This window comes from Alexandromys fortis, unplaced genomic scaffold, assembly GCF_014885135.2.
Source record: "Alexandromys fortis isolate MF-2015 unplaced genomic scaffold, M_Fortis_MF-2015_v1.1 scaffold_0, whole genome shotgun sequence".
NCBI classification, from domain to species: domain Eukaryota; kingdom Metazoa; phylum Chordata; class Mammalia; order Rodentia; family Cricetidae; genus Alexandromys; species Alexandromys fortis.
Window position 1 is genome coordinate 46,660,598 of NW_026067949.1, and position 19,926 is coordinate 46,680,523.

At 40.2% G+C, this 19,926-nt stretch overlaps 1 protein-coding gene across 1 annotated transcript in view; it reads right to left on the reverse strand.

Annotated features, from left to right (window-relative positions):
- The window catches only part of Antxr2 (ANTXR cell adhesion molecule 2), a 76,814-nt gene that overhangs the window by 53,685 nt on the left and 3,203 nt on the right, over positions 1-19,926 (reverse strand). The window contains 5 exon segments of the mRNA XM_050149647.1: positions 1,623-1,703; positions 2,505-2,573; positions 3,117-3,224; positions 3,869-3,950; positions 19,852-19,923. Of these exon segments, the coding sequence (XP_050005604.1) occupies positions 1,623-1,703; positions 2,505-2,573; positions 3,117-3,224; positions 3,869-3,950; positions 19,852-19,923 (412 nt within the window).

Here is a 19,926-nt window from a genome sequence, read left to right on the forward strand (position 1 = left end):
TTGTGTCTTATCTCTACAAAGAAATGCACAAGCCACAACCTGTTATCACAGAGATAAACACTTCAGCATGGCTCAGTCCGGACTGCTGTAGGTCTCCAGCTTCTACCTGTAGATCGAGCAAGGCCTCTTGCTGGGGGCAACAAAACAACTGGAGCTGAGCTGTGCTGTGATGCAGCTCCCGTTTGCACCCTTCAGATGAAATGTAAGTGGCTTTGCAAAATGTGTGACTAAAATACGCGACTCCTTCTAATTCCCTGTTGATTCTTTCGATGTTATTTATTCACGACAACATCCACCAAGAGCCTCAATGCAGACAGGTTGCAGTGTATACTTAAATCATATCCTAAAGTTGGCCTGAGGGGGAAAATAACTGTATTTCTAATCCACAAACATAGTTTGGGAATGCTAGGCTGTCATCTAGAAGATTCTGATTTAAGCATCATATACATAGAACAACCACAAGAAAATCAAAGAACATAATAACCCAGGGAGGTCTTTACATGTGCATCCCTAAGCACAATAAAACTCTATCAAAAATACACACCACCACTGACCTGTTTATTGGAAGTCAATTACTCATCCTTCCCCAGGATCTTAAATTTTATAACATTTTGTTATTTACCCTGAACTTATCCATAAAATTTAACTATTTTTCACATGGCAATTTTTCCCTAAATATCACAACTAATAATCTTGCTAAAATCCTGCAATGATTTAATCTCTGTTCTATTCTGCATTTACATTTGGGATGTCCACTAGATGTGACTGAACCAAATTATGTGTCTTCTCTAAAAACTCCATTAGTTTTTGGAAAAACAAAGCCAATAAATCTCACCCTGTCATTCTGAGGAGCATGATCTTTAAAAAGAAATTTAAAATGCCAGAACCAACTACTGGCAGTGAGATACTTTTCCCTTTCCTAAATACCGAAAGATTAAAGAAAAAGATTTTGCTTAGAGAATATATATTCACTTGCAGTTTAGGGAGATGTTTACCAAATATCATAAATACTTAATAGCAACTGTTCCTAGTGCTTCTAGCAAAAGGCAGTAAAAGGAAACATAAACCTCTCCAGCAAGAGCCAGGAATTCAACTCCAAATTTCATTCCTCGCCTTCCCCGCCAGACCCCGCTCAGGAGAGCCCAGAGTCTAACAGTCACCAGGGAAGACGCTGCTGAATCCCAAACAGAAATATTATGTGCTCCAGGGACACTATTAATCATTGAAATGGGAAGAACAACTGCCGTCAAATCTTCAGCCGCTGGATCAAGCTGCCTGACTAATCCACAAGCAGGCTTGGAGGAGGCAGTCATCACGCATTCCAATCAAATTTTTTATTTGACATTTCTCCTATAAAGCCTGAAGAAACTCTCAAGGTCTAAGATGGTTAACTCCCACGCTGACAGGCTAAAGATGTTGGACAGGGTTTGAGAAAATCTTAAACTAGAAATCGCCTTCCCAGGATCGGGAACCACACGTGAAAGACAGTGTTAAATTTCGTGGACAGAGAAGTCTGGATCTCTAGAATTACATCATGTTGGCAGCAACAAACGAAGTTCACTCTCCTCTCTAAACACTGCATGTAGTGTTATCGGCCTTCCAGACCTCAGAGGTGTACTCACAGAATTGATGATGCCTTTAAGAGCTTGAAATCCACCTTTAACAGGGAAAACTTGGTCCTTGGAGTCAGCAATTCTTTCCAGCTTTAGGAAGAAAATGAAAGCTTAAGAGGTAGTCAAGACACACAAGTCTTTACAAATTCACATGGAAAACAAACGGCTTGGGTCAAATTCTCCTGAAAAATTACTGGCTATGAATCATTCACTCTGTGATATTTTATGATTGTTTTAATGGTCAATGTGTGTATATATGTATATGTATACATAATACATAGATACATACATACACACACAAACATACACACAAGACGGTGATATGTAACTATAAAATACAATTAAAGTTCAAGGCGAGGAACTGATGGTGAAGACACCAATTTCCCTCCAAAGACCATGAAGTGAACTAAGGTTAATGGCTATGTAGTCAAAGCAACATGGAGGTGGTCTAATTACAGTTAATGGCAAGAGATTCTGGAATTTTAGTTATTACACAAAAAATTTAAGCGTAAAATGATGTAAATTTAAATAAAAAGATATATTTATATGAAAAATAACCTTAAAGATGTCTAAGTGGGCTCTTCAAATTCCTGCAAATAAGAATTCTATCTCTAGCAATCGTCATAGTCTTGCCAATTAAGATAAAGGGACATTTACATAGCGTTAATCAAAACATTTATCTCCTTTTAAGACCCATACCAAATAAATATTCAAGAAATTTTTTTTTAGTTTTATTCTCCATAACAAAACCTATAAACATTCTGACATTTTAGGAGAGCTCAAACATATATCATTTTATGCAAAATATTTGCAAATCACAACAGAAAAGTTCTTTTAGCTATCTTTAAAGCAAGTTAGTGAGTTACAGTTTACAGATCAGGGGTAACTCACCTGAGCTTGCTCAAAATCAAGGACCCCAACACAATAAACACTAGCGCCAAGTGACCTGGACTTCTTTGCCTATGAAGAAACAAAAATAGGAACGGAAAGGGGGGGAGGAGAGACAGAGGGAGGGATGGAAGGTACAAGGGATGGAGGAGAGAGAGATTGAAATAAGTTATATGTTGTGGGATAATGCTCTTGTACACTGCAAAGATTTGTCGCTTATATGAGTTTAATAAAAAGCTGATTGACCAGTAGCCAGAAAAGAAGTGTAGGCGGGGTCACCAGACTAGGAGAATTCTGGGAAGAGAAAAGGCAGAGACCCAATCATTATCCATAAGCAGAGAAAGCAAGATGAGAATGACTTACTGAGAAAAGATACCAAGCCACATGGCTAGACATAGATAAGAATTGTGGGTTAATTTAAGCTATAAGAGCTAGTTAATAATAAGCCTGAGCTAATAGGCCAAATAGCTTATAATTAATATAAGCCTCTATGTATTTCTTGGGGACTGAACAGCTGTGGGACTGGGCAGAACAAAAAAATCCATCTACGCTATATGTGCACAGACAGCTAAGTGCAACAGTGGGTGTCGACAGCTGTTCCTGCTCAGCACTCACCTCATTCTCTGCATACGATGGTACCAAGCCATCCAGCTTACCGTCTGTCAAGGCAATTATGATACTGGAGGTTTTCAAGCCTCCTGCATTTTGAATTTGTTCATTTGCCTGAAAATAAAAAGTAATTATACAGCTAAACATTTAATTTTAACTTTTTTTTCCTTTTTTTTTTCTTTTAAGACAGGGTTTCTCTGGCTGTCCTGGAACTCCCTCTGTAGACCAGGCTGGCCTTAAAGTATCTGCCTCCTCTGCCTCCTCTGCCTTCTAAGTAGGGAGGTTAAAGGCATGCACCACCACCACCCAGCATAATTCTAACTTTATAGAGCTGAATTTGTATGTCTGACAAAATAAAGATATTAAGGATGACAAAATAATACATATACATTTATATGTACTAGTTGAGTAAGTCAGATATTTATGTTAGCATTTTTATTTGAAATATGTAAATATGTATGTTACAGGTATATAGATATAGATAAAAATATATATTACTGGGTTTCTGGAATACAGATTTTTATTCTTATGACTGATTAATCTGAATATAACCCCAGAGGAAGGCAGAAAATTTGCTAAGAAGACAAAATACATACAAACTTTACTTATCAACACTGACAATAAGTGTTTTTTTTTTTACCAGTCTCATGTCTAGGCTGACTAAACCATAGGAAAAGTAGACATAAATATGTAAAGGAATTTTAATTATATAATAAAAAGCCACTCTCTCTCATAGTTACAAATATAAAATAACTTACAAGCTTTAGTCCTTCATGGATATATGTCTCTCCAACTGGCTTAACAGCTTTTAAATCCTCCAGTCCTTTACTAATCTAGTATCTGAAAAAGGAAAAAGGAAATTGAGCAAGACCATAATGAAGACTTTCTGAATAACTGAAGTCCCCACTAGTAAGAAAAAAGGAACTGATGTGGGCTTCAAGGGCAGACTGCTTCTCATACTTTCAGTTATGTTAAGGGGCCTGTGCTGAATTTTAAACACACAATGGTAGACACCAAATATGTCATAAAATCAGAGCAAATATATACATTATGTGCCATGCACAGATACCTTTGATCACACGTGCTTCATCAAAGGCTAAGGAGTTCAGTGTGCTCCTCTCATACAAACAGATGCAAGAAGAAATATTCCAGCCTCTCAGAAAAGCTTCTGGATGTTCTCCGCCCACCTCCCTGAAAGGGAGCATTGCCTTCTTGCCTTACAGATTCTTACAGACTCTAAACACTAGTATTAACCCTTGCACACAGAAAGCAACATTTCCTGCTTCCGTCTCACCAAGTTTTAAATCCCCAGACTTCATTCTTGGAGGACCTAGTCACCCTTCGTATTCCAGCATATGCTGTAGGATATAGTTGAGACTTACCACAAATTTGGTGAATGAATGAATGGGAGAATGGGTGGATGGATGGATGGATGGATGGATGGATGGATGGATGGATGGGAGAATGGGTGGATGGGAGGATGGATGGATGGATGGATGGATGGATGGATGGATGGGAGAATGGGTGGATGGGAGAAAGGATGGATGGAAGAATGGGTGGATGGATGGATGGATGGATGGATGGGTGGATGGATGGATTGATGGAAGAATGGATGGATGGATGGATGGATGGATGGATGGATGGATGGATGGATGGATGGGAGGATGGATGGATGGATGGATTGATGGATGGATGGATGGATGGATGGGAGAATGGGTGGATGGGAGAAAGGATGGATGGGTGAAGATGGACGCTAAAAAGAAATCCCACACTAGCTCACAATTGAGTATAATAATGAGTTATTTATTTAGGGATAGGCTCACAGATCACAGTCCTTTGCATGAACAGGGAGCAGGAACAGAATCCAACAGCCAGAAGAGAGAGGTAAAGTGCCCTTTACATCAGCATTTATAGTATAAGAGGCCATGCCCAACTGGGCAGGTAACTTAAAGGCTCCTGGCTGAGGATTTCCTACAGGAAATGGAAGAATGGATGGGTGGGAGAATGGGCGGGTGGGTATGTAAATGGCTGGATGAACAAGAGGGCAATGAATTCTTGTTACAGAAAAAGTGGATAAGAAAGGCAAAGAAGCATTTTTTTTCTCCTTTTCTCCTCCTCCTCTTATTCTTAAGACATGGTCTCTCTGTTTATCCCTGACAGACCTAGATTTTATTGTGTAGAACATGCTAGACTCAAACTCACAGAGATCCACCACCTTCTGCCTCTAGAGTGCTGGAATTAAAGGTGTGCATCACCATGTCTGGCAGAGTCTTTCTCATCATACCTGATTTATTGTACCAATGGAAATGTCTAATTGGAGTATGTCTACAATGTTACTAAAAACCATTTCATTATGAATGAGTAAAATAAGACCCAAATTTTAGGTTTGTAAATATATGTATCAAAATTCCTTTAAAAACAAAACAAAGAAACCTAAGAATCCTGAGATAAAATAATGTTATATAAACAGTCAAAATTTATTCAATTTTTGAAGGTTTTGTTTTGTGTTTGGTGAGTTTGTTATTCAATCTGGCTTGGTCTTGAACTTAGTACCCTTCTGTCTTAACTTCCTGGGTACTGGAATCACAAGTGTGTGTCAACCACACCTGTTTGAAGTGTTTAAGGTTCAGAAAAGAGCTTCATAAAGTATTTTTTTAATTCTTAGTTTTCAATAAAAGCAAAAAAAATCTTTTTAAATGTAAATGTGGAACTAGCCATAGAATTAATTTTCTTTAAAATACAATGAATGTTTGCATCACTGCTGATGACAAGCAATGGAGCTGAATAATAAAAATACCATCCCAGCAACTCAAGAAGCAGAGACAGGCAGATCTACAGAGCGAGTTCAAGGACAGGCTCCAAGGCTACACAGAGAAACCCTGTCTCAAAAAAACAAAAAACAAACAAACAAAAATCATCCAATATCAAAGAACATTTTGGAGTTTTAAAAATAATTTAATGTGCATACTATATGCCTGTGCTTATTGTGTAACATGTGGTTATAACACATAAAATTAATATGAAATATATTAGCCATTTCAATGAGCCATGCACCATGTTTTATACATTTTAAACATTAATTTATCAATCACATTTTAATAGCATTATGATTTTTTTCATAAATTTCCAATCTTCATGAATCCTCTAGAAAACACAGCACAAGTTTCAAGGCATAAATAAATCTAACTATAGTTTCTGTTTCAGTAGATTCTTCCAAAGGAGGCCACCTGTCTCTCTTAATGCTTGGTTTAAAAATGTACCTACTCTTAGCCTTTTCCTACACTCTTAGCTTATATTCATATCTATATTCAAATTTTACTATGATAAGACATAGCTTCTTGTAGCATTTTACTCACCTAATTAATTTAATTGAAACTTTTCACTTCTCCACGAGAATAGAGGTTTGCAATAGATGCTTAAGTCTCCTATGGTTGATGCAGTCTACTGCTCTGAGCCTGCTACTTGCTATAATGCCTCTTGCAAAACAAAGGCTCAATAAAGCTTTCTATCTTCCATAGGAAATAATCATAGTTCCACAGATGACAGAGTAAAAACCATAATGTATAAGTTTGTCTTGTGTAAATATTTATGCTTGAGGTCTATGGAAACAACTAGAAACTGATTTTCCCTAAATGCTGATAAATATCAAATACTTGGTGTTTCCACGAAATGAGTGGCAGCGTGTCCTCAAGCTTGAATGTTTGCTGTCAAAAAGGAGAGAGACAACTGATGTGTGAGCTTACACAGACAAAATCTGTGTGGTAAAAATAGCCCTCCCATTGGCTCAGACCCACTCACCACTGTATGTGAGAGCCAGAAACATGAGCAAGGCAGAGTAGAAAGGAACCCACCAGTGTGCCATTCAGACTTTCCCAGTCGTTGCTAGCTCAGGGTGACAGAGGACACATCATGGATTCCTAGCCCTAAATGTGCCTACCACATGGATACTCCTCCGAACTACACAGTGGTCCGTCATTTTGGTGTCAGAAAGCTATAGAGGGAGAGTGTTCCTTTCCCAGAGGCAGTGACATGGGCACGCATGAGACAGGTGTGGGCCACCTATGACAGTAAATATCGAAGCTGACGGGCTCTTAGTCAGGTCAGGTTAGGGAAACTGAACCCCAGACCAAGACAGGGCAGATCTCAAGGGGCCTCCATCAGACAAAAGTTCTAAGTTTCTCAATCAACAAATGAGAAGTGAGGGATGCTAAAGTTTAAGGACAGAATTCTTACATCACACTCACGGTGCTGTGCAGAGAACTCTAAAAGAAGGGTGAGTAGAAATGAGAAGCAAAGGAAGGGTGAGAAACAGCGGGTCGGCTAAGGAAGGCTCGAATTCAGGGCATCTTGAAGGCGGGTTTCTCTGAGCTTGACTTTAGTGCTGTGTCTTTGACGACAAGGAAGGGTAATATTGAAACCACATCAGTGTTTGTTTGAAGCTGTTGCCAAGGATACTGCTCTCATGTAACACCCCCAGGAGGCCCCACAGTTAAGGGGCTGTAGTCACCTTTCAATACTTGCTAAGAACCACTTCCTCCTTTCTGCTTTTACAACTATGTCAGCATTGAAAATAAATTAATTTCTCATCATATATATTGATTAGAGTTTCTCCTCCCTCTACTCCTCCTAGTTCCTCCCCACCTCCTCTCTCCTCTCTCCTTGGGATCCACTCCCTTTCTGCCTCTCAATGGAAAAGCTCTCATTTAGAAACTCCTATGTCCAACTTTTTATCTTGCCCCCAACTGCCAAGAAGCCCACAGAAAATGCCTTAGTCACAAAATCTGTTAAGTTCCTATAACTAGACACTTTTTAAATCTTCTTTTCTAAAATCTTACCTACTTTTTCATATTTTATTAATGTTGTTATGACCTAAGAAGCCTCGAGTATGTTTCAGAAGAAGGTAGAATTAAAGCACATAAAACTGTTTATTAAGCATCTTTTTTTTAATTGGGATCTAAGAAATAAAACCTCATATTAACTAGAGAAAGATGGAGAGAAAAGACAAACAGGAGAGGAAAGGAGGGGGAGGGGGAGACAGAGGGAGCAACTAAACACTGATTCTTGTATGAAGCATTGAGGCCAGGCAGTGTTACTCAAACGTCTCTGCTGAGGAGAAAGGAAAGGGAGTAGGGGAGGTGAAGGGTGGGGGAAAGAGGATGGGGACAGGAGAGGGTATCTCAGCGTATTATTTTAAGAACTTCTTGCCTTACCTAACTATAAACCACCCGTATTCTGGGAGTACTCCTTGCCCTGAAGGGGTCTCAAATAAAGAGGAGAATCTTTTAATCCATAGCTAGGGCTTCTGAAATGTCATGGACCAAGATGGCCACAGGCTACTAAGAACATAAATTAATTTCAAAACCAACCTTGTTTGCTCATCTACAAAACATTTGCTTCCTGGAGCCAATATGAGATTCAATGGTACAGAACAAGTGAGCAAAGGTCCAACCACAGCTCCTGTTATCAGTGTAATTCTGTTCATCTAGTTCACTCTCTGCTGATTCCAAGAAGAGCTCACACAACAAAGGGTCAAAAGAGGAAACAGACAAAAGAGGAAGTAGACACAAAAGAGGAAGTTTAAAAAATGAGAACATTTACATCAAAGCTTTGCCAAGGAAAAGGTACCAGTTAAGAACTATGACTAATTCACAGGTACCACAAAAGCAAATTCAACCAACTACAGATTAGATTTCTTCTTTAACTCGTTTTGAGACACAGTCTTGTATCCCTACCTGACATCAAACTCATGATTCTCCAGGTGCATTAGATCAGTGGCCACCAACATGACCAGTCCTAAAAACCCATCTTTACAGGGCAGGTACAGGCTTTTGTTCTTGTCATTAGGCCCTAGACAACTGTAGCTCACATAACAATCATTTGCATGGGGCATATCTGTGTTAGATACAGTAAGTAAGCTACAGACGGTTGAAAGCATTCAGGAGGATGAGCGGTTGCATGCAGATACTACGGTTTGACTCAAAGGATTTGAGCATGTGTGGGTTTTGGTACCTGGCAGTGGGACCACAAACGGTCGCTCCACAGATACTGGGGGCAATTTGTTCTGGAAAACTATGAAATAGGATGGCCAGGACTTGGAGTCAATCAGAGATGAATAGGAACCCTGGCTCTGTGAGTGGGACACTGTTACCCATACACAGTTACTCAACTTTCCTGAATCCAGTTTCTATACCAATGAAATATAAATAGCAATGTCTGTCTTGATTTTCAGTTTCATTAATTCTAGAGATGGTTTTAAGCACAGATGTGGCATCATTCAGCAGCACAGAGCGTTCAGAACATGGCAAGGGCTTAGACATCGTGTGATTAGCCAGAGAGATGAGGAAGGAGTAGTGTCTGAAGCAGAAGTGTTCACACTTCTCCTTTAGACTCTTCTAGAAAACCTGCAAATAGGGACATAGCTGGCAGGTCCTAGAGCCAGCCTGTGTGGTCTCAAAGCTTGTGCACCTTTGGTATTTGTCTAACATGAATAGCCTTCAGCTGCCTTAGATAAAATTTAAGGCAATAGTGAGAAGATTGCCCCAGGGCTATGTGAAAACCAAATGAGTCTACATGTTCCAAACAGCTTTATCCATCAACCAATAAAAGCAACATGCATACAGAAGGACCTCCCACATCAGTTGGCTATGAGGCCTACTGCATAGGATTTTATGTCGGTCACTGTAAGCTTTCTCTTATGACTGGAGACATAAGAGGTATTAGAAGAACCAACTATTGTTTTGCTGAATGGTTGTGATGTCAAAGTGCATTCTAAATATTCATGTCTATATCTATAGAACTGATCTCAACTTTGGTCAGATATTCTGTTGCCAGTGGATAGTGGTTGATTCAGAGACTCATATATAACTGGTCAGAGTGCCAAGTATAAATAATACTGATGATGAGACTAGAAAAAATTATATTGAATGAGGTAACCTAGTCTCAAAAACACAAATGCTTCACTTCCTCCCTCATCTGCAGTTTCCTAGTTCCAAATCTTCATAAGTCAGTACAAAACATGGAGTAAATGCATCAACCAGGAAGGCATAAGGAGACAGCTGGGTGGCTCTGGAGGGAAATAGCAGGATACAGGTGACATGAAGGAGAAAACAGAATACCCAGGTGAAGGAAGGTTGGTACAGAAGGAGAAGGGACGACAAAGGACAAATAACAACAATGTTGTTTCAACTTGAGGAATCATAGCATCTTATATTTATTTAAAATTATATACAATATACAAATGTATGTGTGTGTGTATGTGTATATATTCTGAAAGGAAGTTAAGTCTCTTGGGCTGACACTACTTCTCCCAAGAACCATAGACTAGCAGAAACCCCAGGAACAGGCACCAGAAATCTCCTTTGGGGATTCCCAAAACAATGCAAATTATAGATGCAGCCCTTGGTTGCCTCTCAGGGGTTAAAGGTGAACATCTGTTGATCAAGACCCATGTGCTTGGGACATAGAAGCTGGAAATGATCTGAAAGTGCCTTTCCTGCAGTCTGTCTTTCACATTCTAAATAATACTATGGAAGCTGCCTCAGGAGAGAAGCAATTTAACAATTCCACCGAGCTGCAATACCTATGAGCCATACAATTACCCGCATGGCAACATATAACAATGCAATAAGTGGTCCTCACGTGCTGAATGCAACCAACAGCTGTTGAACTGGACTGAGGCCCATTCAGCAGGAAGGAAATCTTGCCTAGTATGGGACTTCCGCAATCTTCCAGAAACTAGTAAGGAAAAAGCCCTTAGAAAAGAATCTACTGCCAGCACTTTGCTAGACCAGCAATAATACCTAACTACATTCTAAAACTTATAACTATACCCATTGGAAAGCGTAGCTTTCACCCCTCATCAAAGAAACTGCTCCTCACAGAAAACGGAGACCATGACAGGAAACCACAAAAAGACACAATGCAAAGATCAGCAGATCCTGGAGAGCTCAGCCCCAATGCTTACATCTCTGTCACAGCTCCTGCATTCATGGCTTCAGAAATGTTGAGAAAAAGGGGGTGGAAAGATTGTAAGAGTCCTAATATGAAGATGATGGCTGTGAAACTGGCTCTCCTGGGAATGGCTGCATAAACAAGACTGGAACTGTAGTAATATCAATGGACACGTTAATGTGGAAGCAGGAAGTTTTTGTGATGTTCCATCCTTAATGAAGAACTACAGGCAACTGATGACTGCTGGGAGAAGGAGAATTAGCATCTCCCAAGGATGATGTCCAGTTAAGGGTGGTCAGCCTTGAAACTAAACTATCCACACACAAATGACAAAGATAGACTAAGCCGGTTTTATATATGTGTGTGTGTGTGTGTCTGTGTGTGTGCTATGTACATGTAAAAAGAATCAATGAAAAAGAGTTTATCAACTTGAAAGGAGGGCATAGCTGGGAGGGTATAGAGAGAGGAAATGAGTTGTGAAGAGTCACTGTTGCCTAAGCCTTGCTTAGGATGCTTTTTGTGAATCACTCAATAATTAAAAGAAGAAGTAACAGCAAAGTGTCAGATTTGAGGGCTGAGAGATAGCTCAGTTTTAAACCTTACTGGCCATGCATACATGAGGATCATAATCTAGTTCCCATGCTCATCAAACAAGCTGACCCATGAGTAGGCAGAGACAGGAAGATGCCTGAGGCTGGAGGACCAGCCATCCTAGCATAAACGGTGAGCCCAAGATCCTAGTGAGAACCTTTGTCTCTATAAAGTAAGGCAAATGGCCACTGTGAGCGACAACACTGGAGGTTGTCCTCTGACCTCCATACATGTGCACCAGCACATGAACACGTACATACGCATGTACATGCAAGAAATGCCAGATAGGTCAATACCATCTCTGTTCCCAACCCTTAAGAATAACCCAGTCCCAGTTCTTAGAAATATTCCCTATGATTCTTGGGTGCACCTGCAAGGCTTTCGATTCAGCTTTCTGAGTCATTCTTTCTTGTTCATAAGAAATAGTTCACACACGAAATTTATTCATACCCATGGAAAGTCAAAGGTCCAAAACTTGTTTACTTTGAAAACCCAGTCTTTCAATCCATGGTGAAAATTTGTGATTCCCTGTATATCAAATGATGATCCACTCTGCTGGACAAAGGTCGCAAGCACAAAACTTTTTCCCAAGAGGATCCTAACTGCTTTAGATTACACATAGGGTGAAACACAGGCCCAGGGCTCCTGTGAGTGCTGCTGTTCACCTGAGAGCGTGTGCAGCACACCTTTTAGATCCTCGTAAGTCTTATTGTTTGGGGGAAATCATCTATAAGACCCTCATCTCAAATCTTGCAGAAACCTTGACACCAAGACTTTGTTTTGCATGCCCTGATTGAACTCAGATGCCACACTTAGCAGGCAGCTCTCTAGGTCTGATGACTGACCCAAGACCTTGAACTAGGCAAGTAAGCACTTTGTGGAGAGACGCTGGGGGGGTGAAAGGGAGTTCTATTTTTAAACCTCCCAATCCCAACTATGTACACTTTTGCTCAACACTGCTTGGAATCAGAGAAGTAGCTTCTTCCACGTGCTTCCATCCTGCCCTCATCACCAGGTAGCTGAGAGAAGTCACCTGATGGCTTCAGTGGGATTGCTACAAACCTCTTAGCAACACCCAGGCTTGAGCGCTGTTTACACACACTTTCATTTTCAACGTCCTACCAAACTTTCCACAACCACTGGCCAGGTCAACCTCTGCTTCTGCCTCCAGCAACAACATGCGGGCTGCCCTTCGCTGCCCTTGCTGTCAGTCTTCCCAAGGACTTTCATCTCCCACTCCGGTCACCTTTCCCTGGTTTGTTTTCTAATGCTGCATTTAACACTACCCCCCAAATTAGTGATGTCAAGATACCCAAATTAGTGATGTCAAGATACGATCGCTTCTCACCATGCTCAGGTGTGGCCATTGAGGAAGCTGAGTAAGTAGTAGGGTTGAGATAGCCTAGCTCACAGGGTTGGCAAAGAGGAACTAATGCTGATACTGGCCCTGAGCTCAGCTGGGCCTGAGCCTGGTTCTACTCCTCATGGGTAGGCTGGGCTTCGCTCCAGCACAGCAGTCTCTGGGTCGTCACAGTTTTACACAATGAATGTTTCCCAAAAAAAGGGGAAGCTTCAATGCCTTGATAGGTCCTGGGCCTGAAACTGGAGCCGACAGCATTTCATACTCCTGTCAGCTGAAGGCAATGGTCAGCCAGGCCCAGGCCCTACGTAGATTTTAAAAAAGCCATGTGAACATGTAGGTGTGTTACAATCTATCACCTTAGGACATGGCAGGCTCTCACTATAACTTCTATAAAATCTTCCCTATTGCTTACTTAAAATATCATTCTAAGGCCTACATTTGTGGTACACAATCTAGACCAATAAATCCAGAGGCGTGGTCCTGGATCTGAAAATATCAGCTCACCAAGTCCCGTTATTCTGCTTTAATAAAAGGTTTTCTCCGATTTAGTCTGCATTTTCTAGTACTCTTGTTTTGAAGTTCATCCCTGCTACATTTTATCGTATTATCTCTTCTTTTTCTCACTCACTACCCTACCCATTTGACCACTTCTGTGTATTTAGGTTTGTCTCCAGGCATGAATTAAAGTGTACTTAATTCCCTACGACAAGTTTATAAAGCAAAGTAGCTATTAGTATATCCATCCTCAGCCAGCAGCTGCCATGACCAGATCCACACAGAGGGCAAGTATGTGGGCAAAGTAGACTTTTCTAAACAAATTTCCCAGTAGAATTTAAAAGAGAAAACCAAGAAGCCAAGTATGGTCACTGTATCTCCCCAGTTCACTGGTCCGTAAGAACAGGGCAGTGCCGAAGATGACGCTGCCTTCGGACTATGGCAGAGTCTGATTCATTTGAGAATTACACAAGTGAAACCCAGGCCAGCCTCTGTCAGCACAGCAGACTGTAGTGCTCATGCTTGGTGGCACGCCAGGGTGAGTCTGCCTGCTGGCATGAGCTTCTGTGAGCGGGACCCCTTGAAATCTTTGACCTTCAGTTAGTAACCTGGCACAAAATGAAAAGGAGATGACCTTCAACTCCAGTTCGACCTGAGCCCCCTTGCTCACTAAACTGTTAAAGCAGAAAGAAAAAGACAACAACTATGGAAATCTGCAGGGGAAATAATGATTCATAATTACTGTCAGGTGGTAGAAACAAACAGAGAAAACAGTCACAAACATTTCTGTGCACCCAGTGAAGACTAGATTTTTAAACGGTCCTTCCGAAGACTGTGTTCAGTCAGCTCATTTTGCTCTGTGGTGGGACAGTCAGGTTTTCTAAGCAGCTATGGACTTGGGCTCAAGAAGTTAAGTAACACCCCAATGTCATGCAGATACTACAGAGCTCCTGTGTCCACTTGACCCAAAGTCGAATCTTCCAATGAAATGTATTTTTGAAATGTATTTTTTATCTCACTGCTTCTCTTCGGTCCATTCTGATTCTGCAACCTGTGGCTACAGAAGGCAGTACAGTTTCTTTAATTCAAGCATTTCAAAAGCTTTTCTGCACACATATTCTGGCTAAACACATGAAGCTCGAAATTTTGATGACTCTCCTCCTCTTCAATCTCCTGCCTATAGCAGTTCCATTAACAGTTGATTGATTATCTTCCAGCCTTCTACTCATGTATTTTTGAACACATACAATACATAAAAAATATTCTGTTTTATTTTTCTTTTACAATAAAAATTAATATTAAGTGTTCTAAAACTTAGCTTTTCATATACTATATTTTATACATACTATATCAATATTTTGATCTACTCAATGTATTAAAATATCATCAATTGATGAGCACATATGTTGGATATAGTTTCTCATTATTACAAATAATTATTTAGTTCTGATTTTGTGCCTATATCTGTCTTTGCTGGGTCTGTGCAAAAAGTGAAATTTTTTATTTGAAACTTTACTTTTAGAGATACTGACAATTCTTGTCTGCAACAATGACGTGCTAACTTATGAGTTACCAACTATGTATCAAGAACAACTTCCCCACAAGTAAATATTTAATTATGTTTTTAAGGAATTAGAAAAAACTCACTGAAATAATGAGACTATTGTATAAACTTAACTAAATGACCTCCATCGTTTCTACAAGTTTGCATAAGGACAATTTTCCTAAGTTATCTGGTGCTCAAACTCCAAATACCAGCTGGGGTAGACAAGACTTTCCTAATTTGAGGCAAATGTAGATATTGAAAAGGAAGGTAAGAGCATTTACATCTCTCCTGTAAGACAGGAATGGGAAATGTAGCCGATAGAATCAGTATTTACATTATACTGGTTTTATTTATATTTATATTGCTGGCATAACTGGCCTGTACTTTACTATAGTGGCTCTAAGCTATTAACTAAGGCTCTGGCATCAGAAGAATTCTGTCATTAAACAAAGATTTGTTGGGTTTCTACCCTGTAGCAGGCTCAGTTCTCGGGCTGGGTATTTGAGTGAAGGAGACAAACCAGGACCCTGTACTTTCATACACTCTAGGCTCAGGGAGACACATACTCATTAATTAAATAATTAAATATTTTTAAAATAATGATTTAACAGTGTTTTAGGAGATATTGGGGAAGGGGAGTAATACCTTAGATTGGAGACAAGGCAAAACTTCTCTAAGTTACACGTGAGATGAGCTTTTATTTGATTGGTTGGTTTGAGGTTTTGCTTGCTTGTCATTTATTCATTTGTTTCAGATACTAGGATCAAACCCAGGATCATATTCCTGAATGCTCTACCATGGAGCTATATTCCCAGACCAGGAAAAGAAGGTCGACAAGAACAAGAGCTCAGAGAAGACCTGGATTAGAGAAAGAAGCCGGGGATCAATGTGCAAATAAGCTTGACTTGTTTGTGGAGTGAGAAGTGGACCGTGGAGTGCAAGGGGATGACGGTGATGGGACAAGGTCCACGGAGTATAAGGAGATGAAAGAAATGGGAAGAGCACCATGGAGTGCAAGGGGATGATGGACATGGGAAGAGGACCATGGAGTGCAAGGGGATGACAGGGATGGGAATAGCATCATGGAGTGCAAAGGGATGACAGGGATGGGAATAGGACCATGGAGTGCAAGGGGATGACAGGGATGGGAAGAGGACTACAGAGTGCAAGAGGATGATGTAGATAGGAAGAGGATCATAGAATTCAAGGGAGAATTGCAGGGGGGAGAAGCAGGGGTCAATTAGTTGAGACAACACTTGGAGGCATTTATTTCTACTCTAGATCATTAGACTGTTTTCGGCATGAGAATGATTGATCTACTCTAACATTAAAGAGCCACGTGGTTAACACACTGCTTGGCATATACTTCTCGGAGTCCTTAGAGCAGATAGATGACCCATCTTAAAGTACACAACACATGTTGGAATTAACAGAAGCTGTGCAGAGAAAGCACTTTAAAGACTATCTGGCAATAAGAATTGCTCAACAAAGGCTTTCGTTAAAATCATTATCACAGAATTAAACAATGATGAGCAGAATTGGGTAAAAAAATCACTATCCCCAGTTGTGCAAAATAGTCACTAGTAACATTCTCAAAATTCATTCTGACTCCATATTCTGAGAGGCTACATATTTACATGCTGAATACTGCCCCTCCCCTAACCTGCTAATAGAATTCTTGGTTATTTATGTGTACAATCACACCCTGACACACAGACTCTCTGTCTCCCTCTCTCTCTTCCTCCCCCCTCCTTCTTTGTCTCTGTCCCCACACATATATATTACATCACTATCTTTGTGGACTCCAAATCCCACATACAAAGCAGGCAGGCAGGAAGATAAGTAAGAGAGTCTATGGCCTAGCGGGTGAATGAAAAATAAAAGTCATGGGGACAAGAGAAAGGTGAGTGTGCTTCAGATTAAGGTATTTAACATAATAAAAATATTAAGCAGTAAGTATACAAACTGTATAACTTGTCTGCTATAATTAAGATTTTAGGAATATCCATGACACTGGCCGTCATGCTAAAATCATAACAGAAGACACAGCCGTGGTGTCTGTGCGCATTACCTTCCCATCTTGCTTCATCTGTTTAGCAACCATGAAAAAAAATGAAAGAACTACTTCTTGTATTTGCCAAAGTACTGAAAATTGTGAAACTCTCTGTGCTTTTCTTTTGCTTAACTGTTGCTTTTGAAATCATACACTTAGATCCATTTTTGCGCGTGTGCGCGCACACAGACACACACAAACACATATGCTGGGGAAAGTTTATTAGCGGTGAGGAGTACAGCTTCTAGGTTTCAATAATAAGATCCACATGGGTCTTGATATCAGTTCCCCATTGATCTCCCATCTCAACAAGAAAACTGTTTCTCTCAATTTACAATTGTGGAGTGATTCTATAGCCAAAGACAGAGAGTCATAGAAAGTTGATACCAATTCAATTAATAGAACTAGAAATTGACAACTTAGTAAAAATTAGCCCCTTTACTGGAGATTGTTTTATGACAGGTAAAGTATTGTTCTACCTATTGTCTTATTTAGATCTTCATAATGATGCTAAGAAAACATGGCAGATTGTAGAGCTGTGTTCTAGAGACAGAAAAGCTGACACTGTGTAAGGGTCTCATTCTGTGTGTGCACACGTGTGTGGAAGACCGATGACAACCATGGGTGGATTGCTTCAGAAGCAAGCCACTGGTTTTCTTTTTGTTTTTTGTTTGTTTGTTTGTTTTGAGACAGGATTTCTTGTTAGTGAGAAGCTTGCTGATCAGGCTAGGCTTCCCTTGCTATCCAGCAAGTTCAGAGAATGCCCCGCCTCTGCCTCCCAACTGCTGGTACCAAGAAGTGCGCCACCATAGCCAGCATTTTGTTTTTACACAATATCTAGGGATGGAACTCAAGTCTTTGTGCTTACATGCATGTGTTTGACTGGATCTTCCCAGATCAAAAACTCTTTTGTCTAATGAATACTAACTTACGAGATCCTTTCTCATAGTCATTACCTTCGGTTCTTGCAACTACCTTATAAGGTCGGCATCACTTTTGTCCTCATTACCACCCTCATGTAGGTGAGAAAAACTTAGTCACGAGGAACTCAGGTTTAAGCAACTTAACTTTGGACACTCAACCAGTAATTGGGAGGGGCAGGATTCGAACTCATGTAGACTTAGTACAGTAACTGAAGTGTGGAATTTTTGTCGCCTCTTAAAAGTCTCTTCTTTTACCTCTTTCAGTCCCTCCTGCATCGGATTTCACCACTGACAAAGGATGTACTTTGAGCTTAGATAAAAGATTCAAATCTCCGCCACACATTGTCTAAACATTACCAAGCTGGGCGGCCAGTGACTATGCTTTATCTTCAGAGTGATGGGGGACCCATATAAAAAGTGCCTAGCAGAAACCCTGGCACAATGTATGTCGCTATCAGTTGCTGAGTCCGCAACATGCTTGGCACTGTGCATATGTGTGTGTGTGTGTGTGTGTGTGTGTGTGTATGTGTGTGTGAATGTCATAAATATTAAATCTGTGTTTTTCTTCCTTGACATGCTCGATCCAAACCTGACTCTTTGGAAATTAAACTGGTCAGTAAAAACATCTCCTGTTCATAAAACCAAAAATCTTTATAGCAGTGAGTTATAAGGAACTGCAATTGTTGAGAACCTTATGTATCTCTTAACTTACAGAGGCAAAGTACTAATGAGGAGAGTAAAGTCCTGAGCTTAACTCACAACCTAGAGAGAGGTTTCCTCTCCAGGAAAAGAAAAAGTTAACACAAGAGCTACATGTAAACATACACAATGCACACACACACATTATAATATATATTATTTTCCTAACCAACTCCATGAACTGTAAAGTTATCTCCTTGAACCCTTTATGCTTTTTTGATCTTTCAAAACTGAAAGCTCAAGAAAACGTTTGTACATATTAACTGAGCTTTACAAAAGTAAAAATTATTTTCACAATTATTTTTCAAAATCTACACATCCTTCAAGTCAACAGCACAGCAACACCCTTGCTTAAAACTGTTAAGTCAGGAAGACCTGATTCCAAAATGAAGTCACCTCACTCACTCATTCAACAAGAATCCAAGGCCTTACTCCCTTTATGTTAGCTGGAATGAAGCAGAACTGAAGAATAACATCCCATTTCTGACTACAGAATTCATGGTCTAGTGAGCACAAATAAACCCAGGAAAGGCAGCCATGATTTAGATATGTGAAGGACTACTTCCAGAGTGTCATGATTTATTTAAACCACATAGAAATAGCCACTATGACACTGAACAGGGAAGCCACTTTTTTTTCAGAGCACTGAGTAGCAATGTGTGTGTGTGTGTGCGTGCGTGTATGTGTGTGTGTGTGCCAAATAAAGTCAAATATGTTCAGCATCACTGAACTTCAGAGAAGGACTGGAAACCTGGAATATCTACTAAACCTAATAAATTACCCAAATATATACCCACCTCTCCTTCTTCTTCAAATTCCTCTTTCACTCACACGCGGCGTCTCCCTAACAAAAATGCACAGCTGCCGGTAGGAAAGAGTGAGCACATAGCTGAGGCAGGCACCCGGGCTCTATGCTGCATCGATATAAGCAATATTGATTTCCAGATGATCCACTCCAAGTCTCTCATACTGCCCACCCCCTTCTGTTACTGCAGAGCACTGAATCGCCTGTGTGTCTGCTTGCTCCCACTGAGAGGCCCGAATCACCACACGGCAATATTAATCATGCCTTTATGATTCATCTGGACTAAAAGCCTGAATTGAAATGATAATGCACTAACCTGTCTCCAGTTAATGGCAAAATAATGGTTGCTTGAGAAGAAAACACAATGAAGGACAATCTCATTTCAGGGCTG